General features: G+C 43.5%; 1 protein-coding gene across 3 annotated transcripts in view; it reads right to left on the reverse strand.

Annotated features, from left to right (window-relative positions):
- Positions 1 to 7,661: 7,661 nt before the first annotated feature.
- The window catches only part of LOC122927472 (A disintegrin and metalloproteinase with thrombospondin motifs 7-like), a 97,861-nt gene continuing 90,010 nt past the window's right edge, over positions 7,662 to 15,512 (reverse strand). For 2 of the 3 annotated variants that reach the window (XM_044279344.1, XM_044279346.1), the window contains one exon: positions 7,662 to 9,254. In XM_044279344.1, coding sequence (XP_044135279.1) covers positions 9,091 to 9,254 — 164 coding nt within the window. In that variant the 3' untranslated portion in view covers positions 7,662 to 9,090. The remainder of the gene's footprint in view (positions 9,255 to 15,512) is intronic. The other variant, XM_044279345.1, reaches the window with a different exon arrangement.

Here is a 15,512-nt window from a genome sequence, read left to right on the forward strand (position 1 = left end):
ACAGGTATCTGGCCTTTGCTGCAGTGGAGCCACCAGGCCCCTAACTCTTGGAATAGTAAATGGTGTCAATAATGACTGAAATGTACACTAGCTACAAGCTGGCATTGTCTGACACACGGATTGCCGTAGCAGACATTTAATTTATGTTGTGGTTTGGTTGGTATTGGTACATAACATTTTATGGGCCCAAGTTGCTGTACAAATAGTTGCAGACATAATTTTACTTTGATTTCATGATCTGGAGGAGGGTTCTAGTGGTCACCACCAAAGTCTGGATAAACTCTTTGCAGCGGCTCTTCACTCTCACTCATGACGAGGGGTCGTCGGTGAGGCACCCTCCTTTATGGCATCCACGAAATGGGGTTCTCTTCACAAGACTGTCGCACCCTTTCTGACTAACATACCACATAAAAAATATGAACTGTTGGACAAATATGATGGCGCAGGTCTGAAGGACCCTGTTTTGCTAGTTTTGGTGGTGCTTAGGTGATTCCACCAGGTCCCTCTAAACTCACAGCTGTCCTTGTTCCTCTGTAGATAATGGGTTCACTTCATCATGGTGTCATTCTAAACCATACGTAGTCGTGCTGGATCACTGGAATACTTTGCGTATGTGCTCCAGCTTTTCTGCTGCACAAGTTGATGAAAGGCTCTTTAAACAGTTGAGCCTTTGTAGGGTGAACTTCTAGAGACAGAATGAGGTGGATGAAAAAAAGGCAGTGTTTATGAGGAAGCGAGGAAGGCCCGTCGGCTCATATGGGACTGTCCTTTGTTTCTTTATTTTTTTTCCATATATTTTTGCACATCCGACTAAGCCGGAGCTTTGTAAAACTATAAATACACCTATTGTGTGTGGAGTGCTGAGCCCTGCTCCTCTGAGAATCCAGGAGGGATCATCCTGTGTCCCAGCTGTGGTGCAGAACCTCACTTCTGGCCGGGGTCCCATCACACACCCAACACACAAGAAGAGCAGAGATTAGAATAATACAGAGATCATGTCGGTGCAAAACAGAAATGATTATTCACTCCTTTGGAAAGAACATCCTGTAATAACAATGGGTTTTATAATATCCGAATTTCCGGGATTTAAATGGTAAACAGAATCATTACGCCATAAGTCACTATTTAGAAATTATGTGACCGTTCAAAGGTAATTTTTCTGCATGCAGATTATCTTCATGTCACAACTGTATTGTCTTCTGAAAATGGCCTTCAAGAAGGACGAGGCCGTTCCACATTTAGGGTACAGCTACACAGATTTCTTGCTATTTGCATGACGCTGAAAACGTACGAGTCACGCTGCAACCCCATTAATTCCCATGGTTGCCCTGCTACACTGTGATACATGGGCGCACGACACGTGTCGCGCCCAAAGTCGCCATGTAACCATACCCTTAATGAAATGCTCCAATTTTTTATTTTTTTTAATGCTGTGCAACTATTTGTGATGGAAGCCAGGGTTCCTGTTCGGGGTGATAAAGCCAGGAGTGAAGATTAAATTCAAAAATCTATAATATATCTACATTAAAGGGGTACTCTAAGCTAATGAGGGTTAGCCCTCTTTCGCACAAGCGAGTTTTCCGATGCGTTAAGCAAACGTATAGCATCCGGCCTGAATTTCAATGGGTCTGTGCATATGAACGTTGTTTTTCACACATCATTTCTGCGTTCAGGAAAAATCGCAGCATGTTCTATATTTGAGTTTTTTACGCAGCTCTTGCTCCTGCTCCGTAGAAGATAATGGGGCTTCAGTGAAAAACGGAAGACATCCGGATACAATCCAGAAGCAATGTGCTTTCACTGACAGTTGCTAGGAGATGTAGGGGGTCATTTAATATGCTGAAATACACCTAAATTAGGCGTATTTCAGACGCAGATAGCGGCGCAAGGGTTAGTTGCGCCACTATCTGTGACTTCACCCCGTTCACGCCACGTCTTAAATTGTGGGCGGGAAAGGAGATGGGCCGGTAGGCCCGCCTCATTTACCATTTCCTAAACCTGTTTCAGGCGTAGAAAAAGGTCTAAATGTAAGGCAACTAGGAAGCTGTCTTACATTTAGAAGCGGCGGTGGATGCGCCGAAGTTATGGACGGACAGGCTGGCGCCTCTTCATAACTTCGGCGGATCCTCTGCCAGTTTAGGGCTTTATTAAGACCAGCGTCTAAAACGCCAGTCTTAATAAGTGTTTCCCGTAGTTTGTAATTCTTCAGGGATTTTTTTTTTCACGCATGTGAAAAATGCATCAAAAACTGATTGCACCTCATACAGTAGCAGACCTGGTGTCAGGCTCAGCCTTAAAACCGTTCGAAATCATTAGGCAAACCTTCCATATTCCCCATACTGAGGTCTTTTCGTATCTTAAGCTTAGACACATTCTAGGGAACAACCCGACCTTCAGTATTAAAAGTCATTCTCAGTTATTAAATAGATGGTCTGCACCAAACACAGTATACACGGGAATTAGTTTCCTATATAGGTACTTAGGGGACAAGGATAAGTTTCTCAAGACGGCTCCGCTTCTGGCCTGGGAAGCTGACTTGAAAAAGTCATTCACTTTAGTGCAATGGAAAGCCGCAAACAAGATAGCCACCTCAACCCTTAACTGCGTATCACATCTAGAAGCTTACATCAAAACCACGCTCCGATGGTATTTTACTTCAGTTAGGCTACATGCATTTTTTCCTAATGTAAGCATGCTTTGCTGGAGGGGTTGCAGTTCTAAAGGGACTTTGCTACATATCCTGTGGTCCTGTCCGAAGGTCACTGCTCTTTGGGAAAAGGCATTTGATAAGATCTCTGGGATTGTAGGTCACCAGATCTCTCCAGACCCAGCCCTGGCCTTACTGTTTATAGATTTAAACAAATTCTTACCCAAATTCAGGACTATTGTGACCCACTTACTGATTGCCACCAAACTAGCGATTACAAGAAATTGGAAAAGTGATAATATCCCTGATTTGCAGGAGATTATCGGAATGGTAGATGTGACTAGATCCTACGAGTATATGATAGCGCATCAGTCTTTCCGAGTGGAACGTCATGTACAGGCTTGGGAATTCTGGAGGGGTCTGGACCCGTCGTTGTCGGGGAGAATGGGGCTAGGGTAACTTTCTCAGAAGAGAGAAGACGGTGAATGGTCTCTGCCTAACGGATCCCTGCGGGAATAGGCTGATCCATGATACATTCGGTATATGTTTGCATTTGGATGTGTACGAAAGACTCGACTCTGAGTTTATTTAGTTTATTTTGTGTTAACTCTGATATTATTTGCTGTTTTAACACTTTCTTTACATAACAAAAATGTGGAGTTACTTGCTTAAATCTTATTGTACAATCTGGCAAATGTATAATTGTATATTGAGCAATTACTCTGACAATAAAAACTTATTGAAACTAAAAACTGATTGCACCTGCGCAGAAAAAACTGAAACACTGAACGCAATTGCAGACAAAATTGGCTGAACTTGCGTGCAAAACCTTCCGTTTTTTTCCCCTGAACAGATCCTGACACAATCTGTATCGTTCTTATGAAAGACTTTTGCATTATGAAAAGTTTCCAATATCTATCATGCATCAGTTCCTCACCATTTTTAATATCTCTGCTTGCTGTCATTCAGTAGTAACCTTTATTGTTTACTCCCAGAGGACGGAATTCTGTCCTGTTCATGTGATGCACACATGGGGGATTCGTTGCATACGTTTCTGCAAGTAAAAATTCACTTCCATAAATCCTAATGGGGTTATTTCTGCAACCGGTGCATGGATTTGTACAAGCCCTATTCAGATGTAGTGGACAGTCACAGAAATGTATGCAACAAATCTGCCGTATGTGAATGTACTCTTACGGTACAGCAATCAAATCTGTGGCTTGAGCCCTGTTAAGTGACTGCAAGCAGAGATCTTACAAACCACAAGGCAATGACACAGAAAGAAAACAGAAAAAAATGTGTAACATTTCATTAAGGCCTCATGCACACGACCGTTGTTGTGTCCGTTGTTCCGTTTTCCGTGATTTTTTGCGGACCCATTGACTTTCAATGGGTTCGTGGAAAACTCAGCTAATGCACCATTTGTCGTCCGTGATCCGTGTTTCCAGTCCGTGAAAAAAAATAGGACCTGTCCTATTTTTTTAACGGACAACGGTTCGAGGACCCATTCAAGTCAATGGGTCCGTGAAAAAACACGGATGCACACAAGATTGTCATCCGCGTCCGCGCATCCGTTTTTTTCCTATCATTTGCATGGCAAACTAAACTTAGATTTTTGTTTTGAGATCCTCCAAAAATAAAGTAAGACACGTGGAAACAAAAACAGATCACGGAACAACGGAACCCCTTTTTGCGGACCGCAAAAAAATACAGTCGTGTGCATGAGGCCTAACTTTTATTGGGGGGGGGGGGGAATTACAATCTGAAGTGTTTTCCATACTTTCACATATGCAGCATAAACTCTGCTCTAGCAGAGGAAAAGAGTACCCGGCTTTTACCATATCCAGCATAGCTGGACACCGCTGTGCGCCATCACATCCCCGTTGACTATAATGGGATCCGACAGTGATCCGGCCCGTTTCCGACACAAATGCCTGCTTTCAGCCGGTTCACCCTTGGATCCCTTTGTAGTCATGCTGGATACAGTAAGCTCCTCTGCGTATGTGAACATAGGCTAAGGCCTAACTCCACTACAAAAAATAAGCATTAGGCGCCTTTCACACGGACGATACGGATTGTGACCAGATCTAATCAGCAAAAAACTGAAGGTTTTGCACGCTAGTGCAGTCACTTTTGTCTGCGATTGCATACAGTAGTTTTGTTTTCAGTTTTGATATGTTTTTCATTATATATTATTATAGAATTATAAACATCTCATAGCAGCCGTCAGTGGAATACGCTGGATTCAATGCATTTTTCACGGAAGCCCTATTCACTTTGATGGCACCAGGGTTGGGTGAAAAACGCAGAATATAGAATATGCAGCGATTATCACGTAAACCAGCGATGAGGCATAAAAAAAACACTGATGTGCACAGACCCATGGAAATGAATGGGTCAGGATTCAGTGTGGGTGCTATGCGTTCACTTCACGTATCGCACCCGTACAGAAGACTCGCTTGTGTGAAAGGGGCCTTAATCGTGCGGCACCACTGCGCAGCTGGTAGCATGCAGCCATGCCAGGCCCACCCTTGGCAACCAATGTTCTTATGAGCGTGCAGCAAATGTGCCATTGGTTGCCACATGCAGCCAGTCGCACCCTCGGGTGATTGCACTTAAAGAGCACTTGTCACCGCTCCTGGCATCTGTTTTAAAGCATTCTAAAATCTCTGCATTGTGCCATTCCTTTTTTATTCTTCCTAGAAAGTGTTTAATAACTGATGACCTATCCCCAGGATCAGTCTTCAATATCTGATTGGTGGGGGTCCAACTCCCGGCACCCCTGCTGATCAGCTGTTTGAAAAAGCAATGAGCGCCGCGCCTCCTCGCAGCCGGCCAAGCACAGCGCCGTCCATTCAATGGTAGCTATGCTTGATATTGCAGCTCATCCCCATTCACTTGACCTATGAATGTGACGTCACTAGCCTAGAAAGAGGCCGCAGTGCTCATAGAATGCCACAGTCTCTTCAAACAGCTGACTGGTAGGGGTGCTGGGAGCTGGACCCTCACTGATCAGATACTAATAGACCAGGGGTCGGCAACCTCCGGCACTCCAGCTGTTGTGAAACTACAACTCCCAGCATGCATAAATGCTCTGCTCTTCTCGTAACTCCCATAGACATGAATGGAGCATGCTGGGAATTGTAGTTTCACAACAGCTGGAGTGCCGAACGTCGCTGAATGCTGTGATATACCATTCTAAAGTGAGGTTATTTTTGTTTTTGCATTTTTCCTCCCCACGTTCCAAGAGCCATAACTTTTTAACTTTTCCGTTCACGTTATTTGCAGGACAAGTTGCATTTTTTAATGGCACCATTTAATTTATCATGTCTTGTATTGGAAAACGGGAAAAAAAATCAGTCAAGATTCTTTGGGTTTTGACATTATGGTGTTTATTGCGCACTAAAAATGATATCATATGACATTCTTAGGCCTCATGCACACGGCCGTTCACTTGAATGGATCCGCAATTACGGAGTCACGGAACGGAACACCGGAAGCATTACGGAGTGCTTCCGTGGTGTTTCTTTCCCTTTTTCACACCGCAAATAAATATGACATGTTATATTTTTTTGCAGTGCGGACAGACCACGGACCCATTCAAGTTGAATGGGTCTGGCCCGCTGCACGGATGTTGCCCGTGCATTGGGGACCGCAATTGCGGTCCCCATTGCACGGAACGGCCGTGTGCATGAGGCCTTATTCTGCGAGTCAATACGATTACAGCAATACCAAACAAAAATTTCTATCCACTGAGCTTGTTTTTTGCGGAACAAACTGTAATTTTTATTGGCAACATTTTTGTGGTATCTATGATTTTTTTAACTTTTTTTCTGGTGGGACAAGGTCACCAAAAAATGGCAAATCATGTGTTCTTTATTTTTTTTCTGTTACGGCATACACCGCACACGAAAACTATAATAGTTCTGACATTTTCGGACGCAGCATTACCTAATATGTTTATTTTTATATGTAAAATTGGGAAAGGTGGGCGATTTAAACTTTAACCCTCTTAGAGGGCCAGAACCTGGGATCTTTCGATCCCTTGTCCTATTAACCCTAATAGAGATCTAGTAGGGTGAATAGGATTCTGCTGAACTATGCCTCGTGCACAGCTTAGCAGGCAGATTACCATGTCAGCCCTGGGAAGCCTCATGAGCCGCATCCCTTACCACAATCACTTTTGATCGCGGTATCGCAGGTGTTAAATGACGGATTCTGCGTGAGCACCATTCTCCATCAGTGCCGCCGGTTACCTGCTGGATTATACAGCCAGCACCCGCCACATATGGAGCAGGCTCACTGCAGCAGCCCACTCCATACAACCCCTTACGCGTTATTACTTGCATGTACATGTATGTGATAATGTGGGAAGTGGTTAAACACTCAGGCAATCCCTATAATTGACAATTTGAGGGTGTCCCAGCACACAGTGACGCTGGGTTCAGACCTGAGCGTTCTGAAAGGAGCGTTCTGTATGCGCGATTGTACCGGCGTTTGCAATCGCGCATAGAGAGGCAAGCGAAAGCCCATTGTTGCGCGTTCCCGAAAGTCTATGTACGGGAACACGCGACAAGACGCCCCAAAGAAGCTCATGTACTTCTTGGGGCGTCAGGCGTTTTACAGCGCGATCGTACGCGCTGTAAAACGCCCAGGTGAGAACGATTCCCATAGGGAATCATTGGTTTCTCCTTGTTGAGCGTTTTACAGCGCGTAGGAACGCGCTGTAAAACGCTCAGGTGTGAACCCAGCCTTACTCTGTCCAATCAGGGGAATGGTAATACCCAGTTGTCAATTAATTTATAATTATTCAAGAGGAATAACGGAGGAACAGCACAACACAGAGTTAGGGCCTATGCACACAAATATATTTTTGTCCGCATCCGATCTGCATTTTTTGTGGGTCGGGTGCGGACCCATTCACTTCAATGGGGCCGCAGAAAATGCGGACAGCACTCCGTAATCTGTTTGCATCTGTATGTCCATTCTGTGGCATCCGCAAAAATATAGAACACATCCGATTCTTGTCCACATTATGGAAAAGGATAAGACTGTTCTATTAAGGGTCGGGTGTTCTGTTCCACAAAACGCGAAAGACACACAGACAGTATCTATGTTTTGTGGATCGGCAGTTTGTGAACCGCAAAAACAACTGCGACCATGTGCATGAGCCCCTATAAGAAAAGATTACTTATGGACCCAGCAGAGACTGCAACTTACTTTTATGCATTTCTCTAACCTAAATAATTGGTCAAGCTCCACATCCACTCGCAGAACAGACCAATTATTATTACCCAGTTTTACATTAGACGTAAGCACTATTTCCGGATAAATGTGGTAACCAACGGTGTATGTATTTATAACAGACAGCAATACACTGACAATTTTATTTTTAATTGGCATACAAAATGTGTATTGAAAATAGGACATGACACTTATTGGGTAAAAATCCATTACGCAAGGGAATCTCTTCACCAAGCTAGTCTTCTTTATAAAGGATTCTTATAGTGAGTAGTTCATAATTATAGCACCTATTTCCAGTGTGGTTCATGCAGCTATAGACATATCTGGACTAGTACGTCTGACAATTGGTCATTTAGTGTGCTGACAACCTCCAAGTACTGAGATCCTCAGCCATGGTTGTTCTACTTGGCTATCTATGATCTTTATGCGTAATGCCCTCAACTCTTCAGTGCCATATAGACTAGTATGACCTGTTTTTCTATAATCAGTAAGGTCACAATTTCCAGTATGACAGAGGTTTATGTGACTATGAGGCCAGTTCCTGGTCCAGTTGGGCAGCACCACATGTCCATATGGCTGAGGATGGTTCAGAAGTGGTCCCATAATGTAGACAGTTGCAGCTTTATGAACACCTGGCTGGTGGAAGACTTTTTACGTTGGTCATCATAAAGATCTTCACTTTCAGCAGTCCTTGTCGCACATTTTACTCTTCCTTTCAGACGGTTTAATCACCGATTGGTTTAGTATGTGGTAAAAGTCCACACCATGAACAGTGCACAATGCCACAGAAGTAAATAGTGTAGACCACAAAGTGGACATGGACTTGCTCTTGTCTTTTGGATGCAACATTATTATAGATTATATTATAGTTTCTTCTAATTGATAAGGAACCTACAGCACCAAGAAGCAGAATTTATAAGGAGCATACGATTCCTCCACTGGCCAGCCAGTGAATCATCAACAGTTTCATAAGAAGTCACTTGCAGACCATTAGCACCAAAAATCCAAAGACTGTATTTTTGGATGGGATTTCTGGTTAAGACACTGGAAACAAAAAGTTAAACCATTCCTAGATGCAATGAAGCTCTCCTCTGTCCCTTTTAGAGAGCAGAAAAATCTATGGACCATCAGCAGAGATTGAGACAACCCAGTATCGTACAGTCATTTGGTCCCTGAGATTAGAGACATGGCCATCATCCTCACCTCCGGGACACCCGTTGATTACTGAGATCACGAGAGCTTTGAATATGAGACTGGCAAGTCTGGCAGCATTGAGCTTGGACTGTAGCCAGGGAACAACGGCCTAGGATTCTCAATGTCCGGCAGAAGCTGAAGGTGAGACGGTCACGGGTGCACTGAAGACCTGTGAGAGAGATGACATGTTGTGAATGAGGGGAAGGGAAGCATGGGTTATCAATAACATGATTCGTGCATACAGCAGAAAATAGTGGCGCAAATAAAGACGCAAGCATGTGTCCCATGATGCCCAGTGTATTCGCTGCAGCCATTTTGTGACTAATAATAATGGAGCCTGTGATTTTGCTTATGAAACCCAAGAACCCAAAAATCAACGCATCCATGTTTACTCCTTGGTTGTGGTATCACAGAATGCAGTCTCTGGCCTTCGGTGGATCACAAAGGGATGGTCCTGCTTTACAGCATCATTTTAAAAGATACTATCCCATGCGGCAAGTATCCACGGGGCCCCAGTGCTAAACCTAGAATGGATCCCTGCCTCACCAGAACTACCTTCAGCAGTAGATGATGTTATAGTACAGGCATGGCCAACGTACGGCTCTCCGGCTGTTGCAAAACTACAACTCCCAGCATACCCAGACTGCCTGCAGCAGGGCCTGGTGGGTATTGTAGTTTTACAACAGCTGGAGAACCGCAGGTTGGCCATCCCTGTCATAGTAAATGATGATTGACTCAGTGAGGTAGGTACAACACAGGAATCATGCCCACAGTGATGTCCCAATAAAAGAATAGTTTACACAGTAATATCAGCGCATAGTGATGATGTGCACAGTGATGTGACAGCACAAGGATAATCTACTCAATGAAATTGCAACACTTAAATCCTGCACACAGTGATGTTGCCGTTTAGAGATAATTCACACTGTGATGTCACAGTATAAAATAATCTACACAGTAAGGCTACTTTCACACTAGCGTTCGTCGGTCCGCTCGTGAGCTCCGTTTGAAGGGGCTCACGAGCGGACCCGAACGCCTCCGTCCAGCCCTGATGCAGTCTGAATGGATGCGGATCCGCTCAGACTGCATCAGTCTGGCGGCGTTCAGCCTCCGCTCCGTTCGCCTCCGCACGGACAGGCGGACAGCTGAACGCTGCTTGCAGCGTTCGGGTGTCCGCCTGGCCGTGCGGAGGCGTGCGGATCCGTTCAGACTTACAATGTAAGTCACCATATGTCACCATATGTCTCAAGATGTCACCATATGGCTCAATCTTCAAGCGGATCCGTTCAGACTTTCAATGTAAAGTCAATAGGGGACGGATCCGCTTGAAGATTGAGCCAAGGCTACTTGCGCACTTGCGAAAAAAATTTAAGTTATTAATGCAGACGGATCCGTACTGAACGGAGCCTCCGTCTGCATTAATATGATCGGATCCGTTCAGAACGGATCCGATCAAGCGCAAGTGTGAAAGTAGCCTTAGTTTTCAGCAAAGGAATCATGCCAACAATGATGTAACATTAGAAAAATATTGCAATTTCACATGAGAGCACACGAATAATGCATACCAGTCAAACCATATCATCATAGACATGCTGACATCATATGTAATGATGTCATAGTACAAATATGGTACATAGTACAGTATGAATTCACATGCACATAGTAATGTCACAACACTGGAATAATGCAAAGAGTGATGCTGTAGCAGAATGATAATGGATACAGCAGCGGTGATCACTAAACTGCACCGTACTTCACAATGGATATGGACTGGCTACAATCCTGGTAGTTACACCCATGACTGTGCCCTTATTAATTTGTCTGGGGTACATTCGGGTTAAACCAGGGGCGTAGCTAACGGCTTATGGGCCCTGGTGCAAGAGTTCAGCTTGGGCCCCCGCAGGCTCCTGGGCCCGGTAGCGACTGCTACCTCTGCACCCCCTATAGCTACGCCCCTGACCAAACTACATCTTAGGTGCACCATGCTCCATCCCTGGCTTTCTTGTAGCATTTTTTACATCTCAAATGTCAATGGTGAAAGACAAATTAGAGATAATCACATGCACATCGAGGTGGAACCATCTCTGGTCACACATACCAAGGGGTAAGTCGGTGTTACGTTCTCATATTTGCTAAGTACGGTGTGGTTCATTTAATGTCTCTTGCGGACCTCCATTTGTAATTACTGACTAACAATATATGCACCTTGCCCGTTCGATATTTTTTACTAAGTTACTTTTTACCCTTTTGACTATTTTCCCATATGGTATTGTGGGTTCCAGCGGTGGTGCTTTTTCTGCTACTTATCCTTGTATCATATAATTTTAACTATTTGTAATAATAAAGACTGAATTATATTACGCTATGGGTATGGGATGGCTCATTTTTCTTTGTAGGTGTTATATATGTATATATAGTACTAAAAAAATAACTTCCCCATGAGGTTTTCCCTACGTTGTTGTATTGCGTTGTTTTTAAAGAAAATATAGAAAAACTATGATTATGCAAATCTCTGATATAATCTATTGAGTGAAGACATTTAGTTTGATGTTACTGTCACTTTAAGAGATGCATTTGACATCGATTAGCAGTCTCGGACGGTCGCCCCAGGGTCTCTCACCCTGCTTTTTTTTGGCACATTTGGCTCTTTCTGTGAATGTAACGTCTACAAACATACAAATGTACTTTGTTGATCATGCCTTCCAGCTATGACTACCCAGACAGTGGATTTGTTTCTGTAAAGTTTCCTAAAGTTACACAGGTGGTATTTAAAGACCCATGAAGGAGTTTATGTTTTCATGGTCTAGTAGTAAAGTAACAGGGATTTGTTTTAGATAGGAATGTCTATGGGTTTTAACTACTCCTACTCACGTAATGAGAGATAAACTGAAAGAAAGGCCAAGGAGAAGGACAGACGAAAAATATCTGCAATAAAAATAGGATTATAATCAACAACTGACAGTATTTAGCTTGTTAAAGGGTTTGTCCTAAGATTCAGGACCAATGTACAGAACAGGTGACAAGTGTCTGATCAGTGGGGGTCTGACTGCTGATCACAAGAACAGAGGTCCTGTGTCCTCCTTTCACCACTGCTAAAGTCAAGTACCGCCACCTCCTTCAGTCCCTTGGAGATGAACGGACCAGCAGTGCACATGCGTGACCACCACTCTATTCATATAGTGCCACACAGAACCCCCATTCTCATGTTTGGAGGGGTGCCAGCAATCAGACCCTACCAATCATACACTTTCTTGCCTATCCTGTGGCTAGGTGATGTTTGAATCTTGGGACAAATCCTTTACTGAATATGAGTACTTCTAGTGACATGTTTAAAAGACTTTTAAGAGATGCACCTCCATGTGTAAACTCAAGTTTCTAATCTAGAATTAAATCAGAAGTGCTCTATGCTGTTTAGTTTTATATACTCGTCATAGGATTCACACTCCCATATGAGGCAGAGTAGGATGAGACTTGAATTACTGCAACCATATATTTCCTCTATGGTGAGAACTAGAATAGCTTGAATATCTTACTAAAACAGGGAATTACAAGCTGCCTGTAGGGAATGCTTGCTAGTAAATGAAGTCCTGTGATCACAGCAGCATCAACACTGATTGAAGCAGATTGGGTGAGAGAAGGTAGAAGAACTGTTATGTGAGCTTGTAGAAACAGTGTCCAGGACCAGATTGCAGCTCCACAGTATACGGTATGTAACATGACAATTATAACTCAATGTTTGTGAATTAGGAAAGGGAGGTATTCATCATAAATGGCTTGAAGGGCAAGCCTTCACAGAGTTAGGCTCCTTTCACATCACCGTTTCTCCTTTCCGTTCTCCGGCTCCGTTGAGGAGCAGGAGAACGGAAAGGACGGATTCTGCAGATAACTGAGACCTAACTGAGCGAAACGGAGCCTAAAGACTCCATAGACTATAATGGGGTCTGTTCGGTGTCCGCTCAGAACATGATGCATGCAGGACTTTCGTCTCCGCTCAAAAATCATGTTCTGAGCGGACACCGAACAGACCCCATTATAGTCTATGGGGTCTTTAGGCTCCGTTACGTTCAGTTAGGTCTCAGTTATCTGCAGAATCTGTCCTTTCCGTTCTCCTGCTCCTCAACGGAGCCGGAGAACGGAAAGGAGAAACAGTGATGTGAAAAGAGCCTAACTGCACATGAGGATCAAAGACCACTGTTATCTATTTATTTATTTTCAGTTGTGGTACACTTTATACTTATGGCCAGCTTTGCATAGGACTGAGTTTATTTAAAACTGAAATGACTAGACATCATACAGCTGTACAGTAGGTGTTGGGCCCGTATGGGCAATGACATAGAGCATGAGAATGATCGAAGCAATATTAATTGTGGCTATATATTAATGGTTAATAAGAGCTATTAGAAAAATCTAGGTTGCAGAATTAATGTTCAGTGTTATATTCAGATGTATGAAATGGATTTTCTGAAATGGCTGAAATTTCTGCAACAAATCTACCATGTGTGAACAAAGGGGTGCAGCACTCAGTAGAGCTCTGTCAGTAGAGTTGTTCATGCTGTAAGTCTGTCTACTTACTTTACAATAGGAGCCCTTGAGCTCGGCTACAAAATAAATGACCACAACCTGGGCCTAACTTTGACCTATAATTTCATTTGTCACAGTCTTTTGTTTCCTTCTTGTTGTGACTTGATAATAACCAATCTATAAATGTATTCAAGTCACAGTTTAACAGTTCCAAGGAGAGCCATCCACACATCCCCTGATAGCCAGCAGACCGCACAAAGCCATTTATAAGACAGAATATCCAGGAAACTGGAAGTGCCGTGCCTACAATGTGTGAACAGGAGCGGATATATTTCCTGTGCTGGGATTCTGAAGTTTACATGAAGAGTCTTCAAAGGTTTCAAACCCTTTACGCTGTTTTCCTCTAGTATTAATGGAAATAAAAAAACGGAGACAGCTCTTATTCTAAACAAACACTGAAAACTACGAGGACAGAAGAACCGTGCGTCCTATTTTTTAGAGTCCATTCACACGTCCGTAAGTGTTTTGCAGATCCGCAAAACACGGACACCTGCAATGTGCGATCCGCAATTTGCGGACCTCACATCCCAGACACTATAATAGAAAATGCCTTTTCTGGTCCACAATTGTGGACAAGAATAGGACATGTTCTATTTTTTTCAGGAACGGAATTGCGGATCCCGAAAAAACGGATGAGGATCCCGAAAAAATGCAGATTCGCATCTGTTTCAGCCCCATTGAAAGTGAATGGGTCCGCAAATTGCAGAACAAATGCGGACCCAAATTACGGACATGTGAATGGACCCTAAAGAAGCACTCCCACAAAAAAATGTAAGGCTCTCATGTGTCCCACAACATTTTTACTCTCTGACCTGTTAGAAAGGTACATGATGTAAACTGTACTTCTTACCAGTGACTGTATTTGTGAGTTATAACCTCCCTTCTGATCCTCAGCTGTGTCATGTGACCAAAACTCTGACTCTCCAAATAACACAGCATCTTATGTGTGAACAGGATCTCCATGTATTCCATGTGGGAGCCTCAATGTCAGTCTCATGTCCTGTGTCATTTGGGGATCAGAGTGTCAGTTGTATGACACAGCTGAGGATCAGAAGGGAGGTTATAACTCACAAATACAGTCACTGGTAAGATGATCACTACAGTTTACATCGTGTACCTTACTAACAGGTCAGAGAATAATATTTTTTTGTGGGAGTGCTTCTTTAACGCATCTAAGTAAAAATGGTCTTAGGCCTCCTTAATATATATTTTTCAGCGCATTTTTAACACTTGTAAAAAGAAAAACACCATGAATTTCAAACATTTTTCTTGGTGATTTTTACAGGCCTTTTTGGTGCCATTTTCCATTAGGTGCTCTACATAAGGAGAACCAGTTTCCCCTAAATCCAAGGCCTTTCAAACAACAAAAACAGTTTTCTCTGCTCTGCATTGATGAGGGGCAGTCACCCTGAAACAGCTGTCTGCAGATGTGGTGTTGGCTTCTTTATGTTCCAAGGCCTATATAAAAGGTTAAACATTGACTTATATGATCGCTACCTTACATCTGGTGGCATCTTGGCTTTCTTTTCCGGTTGGAAATGTCTAAATAATTGTTATGCTGCCGACCCACTCTCTTAGACAGGCACAGCCACTGCTCAGTTACCGGCCACTACGCTCCTGTTTGCCGGTGGCTCTGACCTTCTGGGCTCCTCCTTCTTGGCAGGCCAAGAGTAGCTGATGTCTCTTCTTGCAAGCTGCAGCTTGCCTACTGCCAGCACTACATTAGCTGCCTCTAGCTCTTAAAGGGTCAATGCGTGCACCCCGATCTTCACCAGTCAATAGCTGGATACCCAAGGGTCTTTTGGGCACCAGCTTAGATAAAGCCTTTGGGAGTAGCTCCAAACAA

This window comes from Bufo gargarizans, chromosome 2, assembly GCF_014858855.1.
Source record: "Bufo gargarizans isolate SCDJY-AF-19 chromosome 2, ASM1485885v1, whole genome shotgun sequence".
Lineage (NCBI taxonomy): Eukaryota > Metazoa > Chordata > Amphibia > Anura > Bufonidae > Bufo > Bufo gargarizans.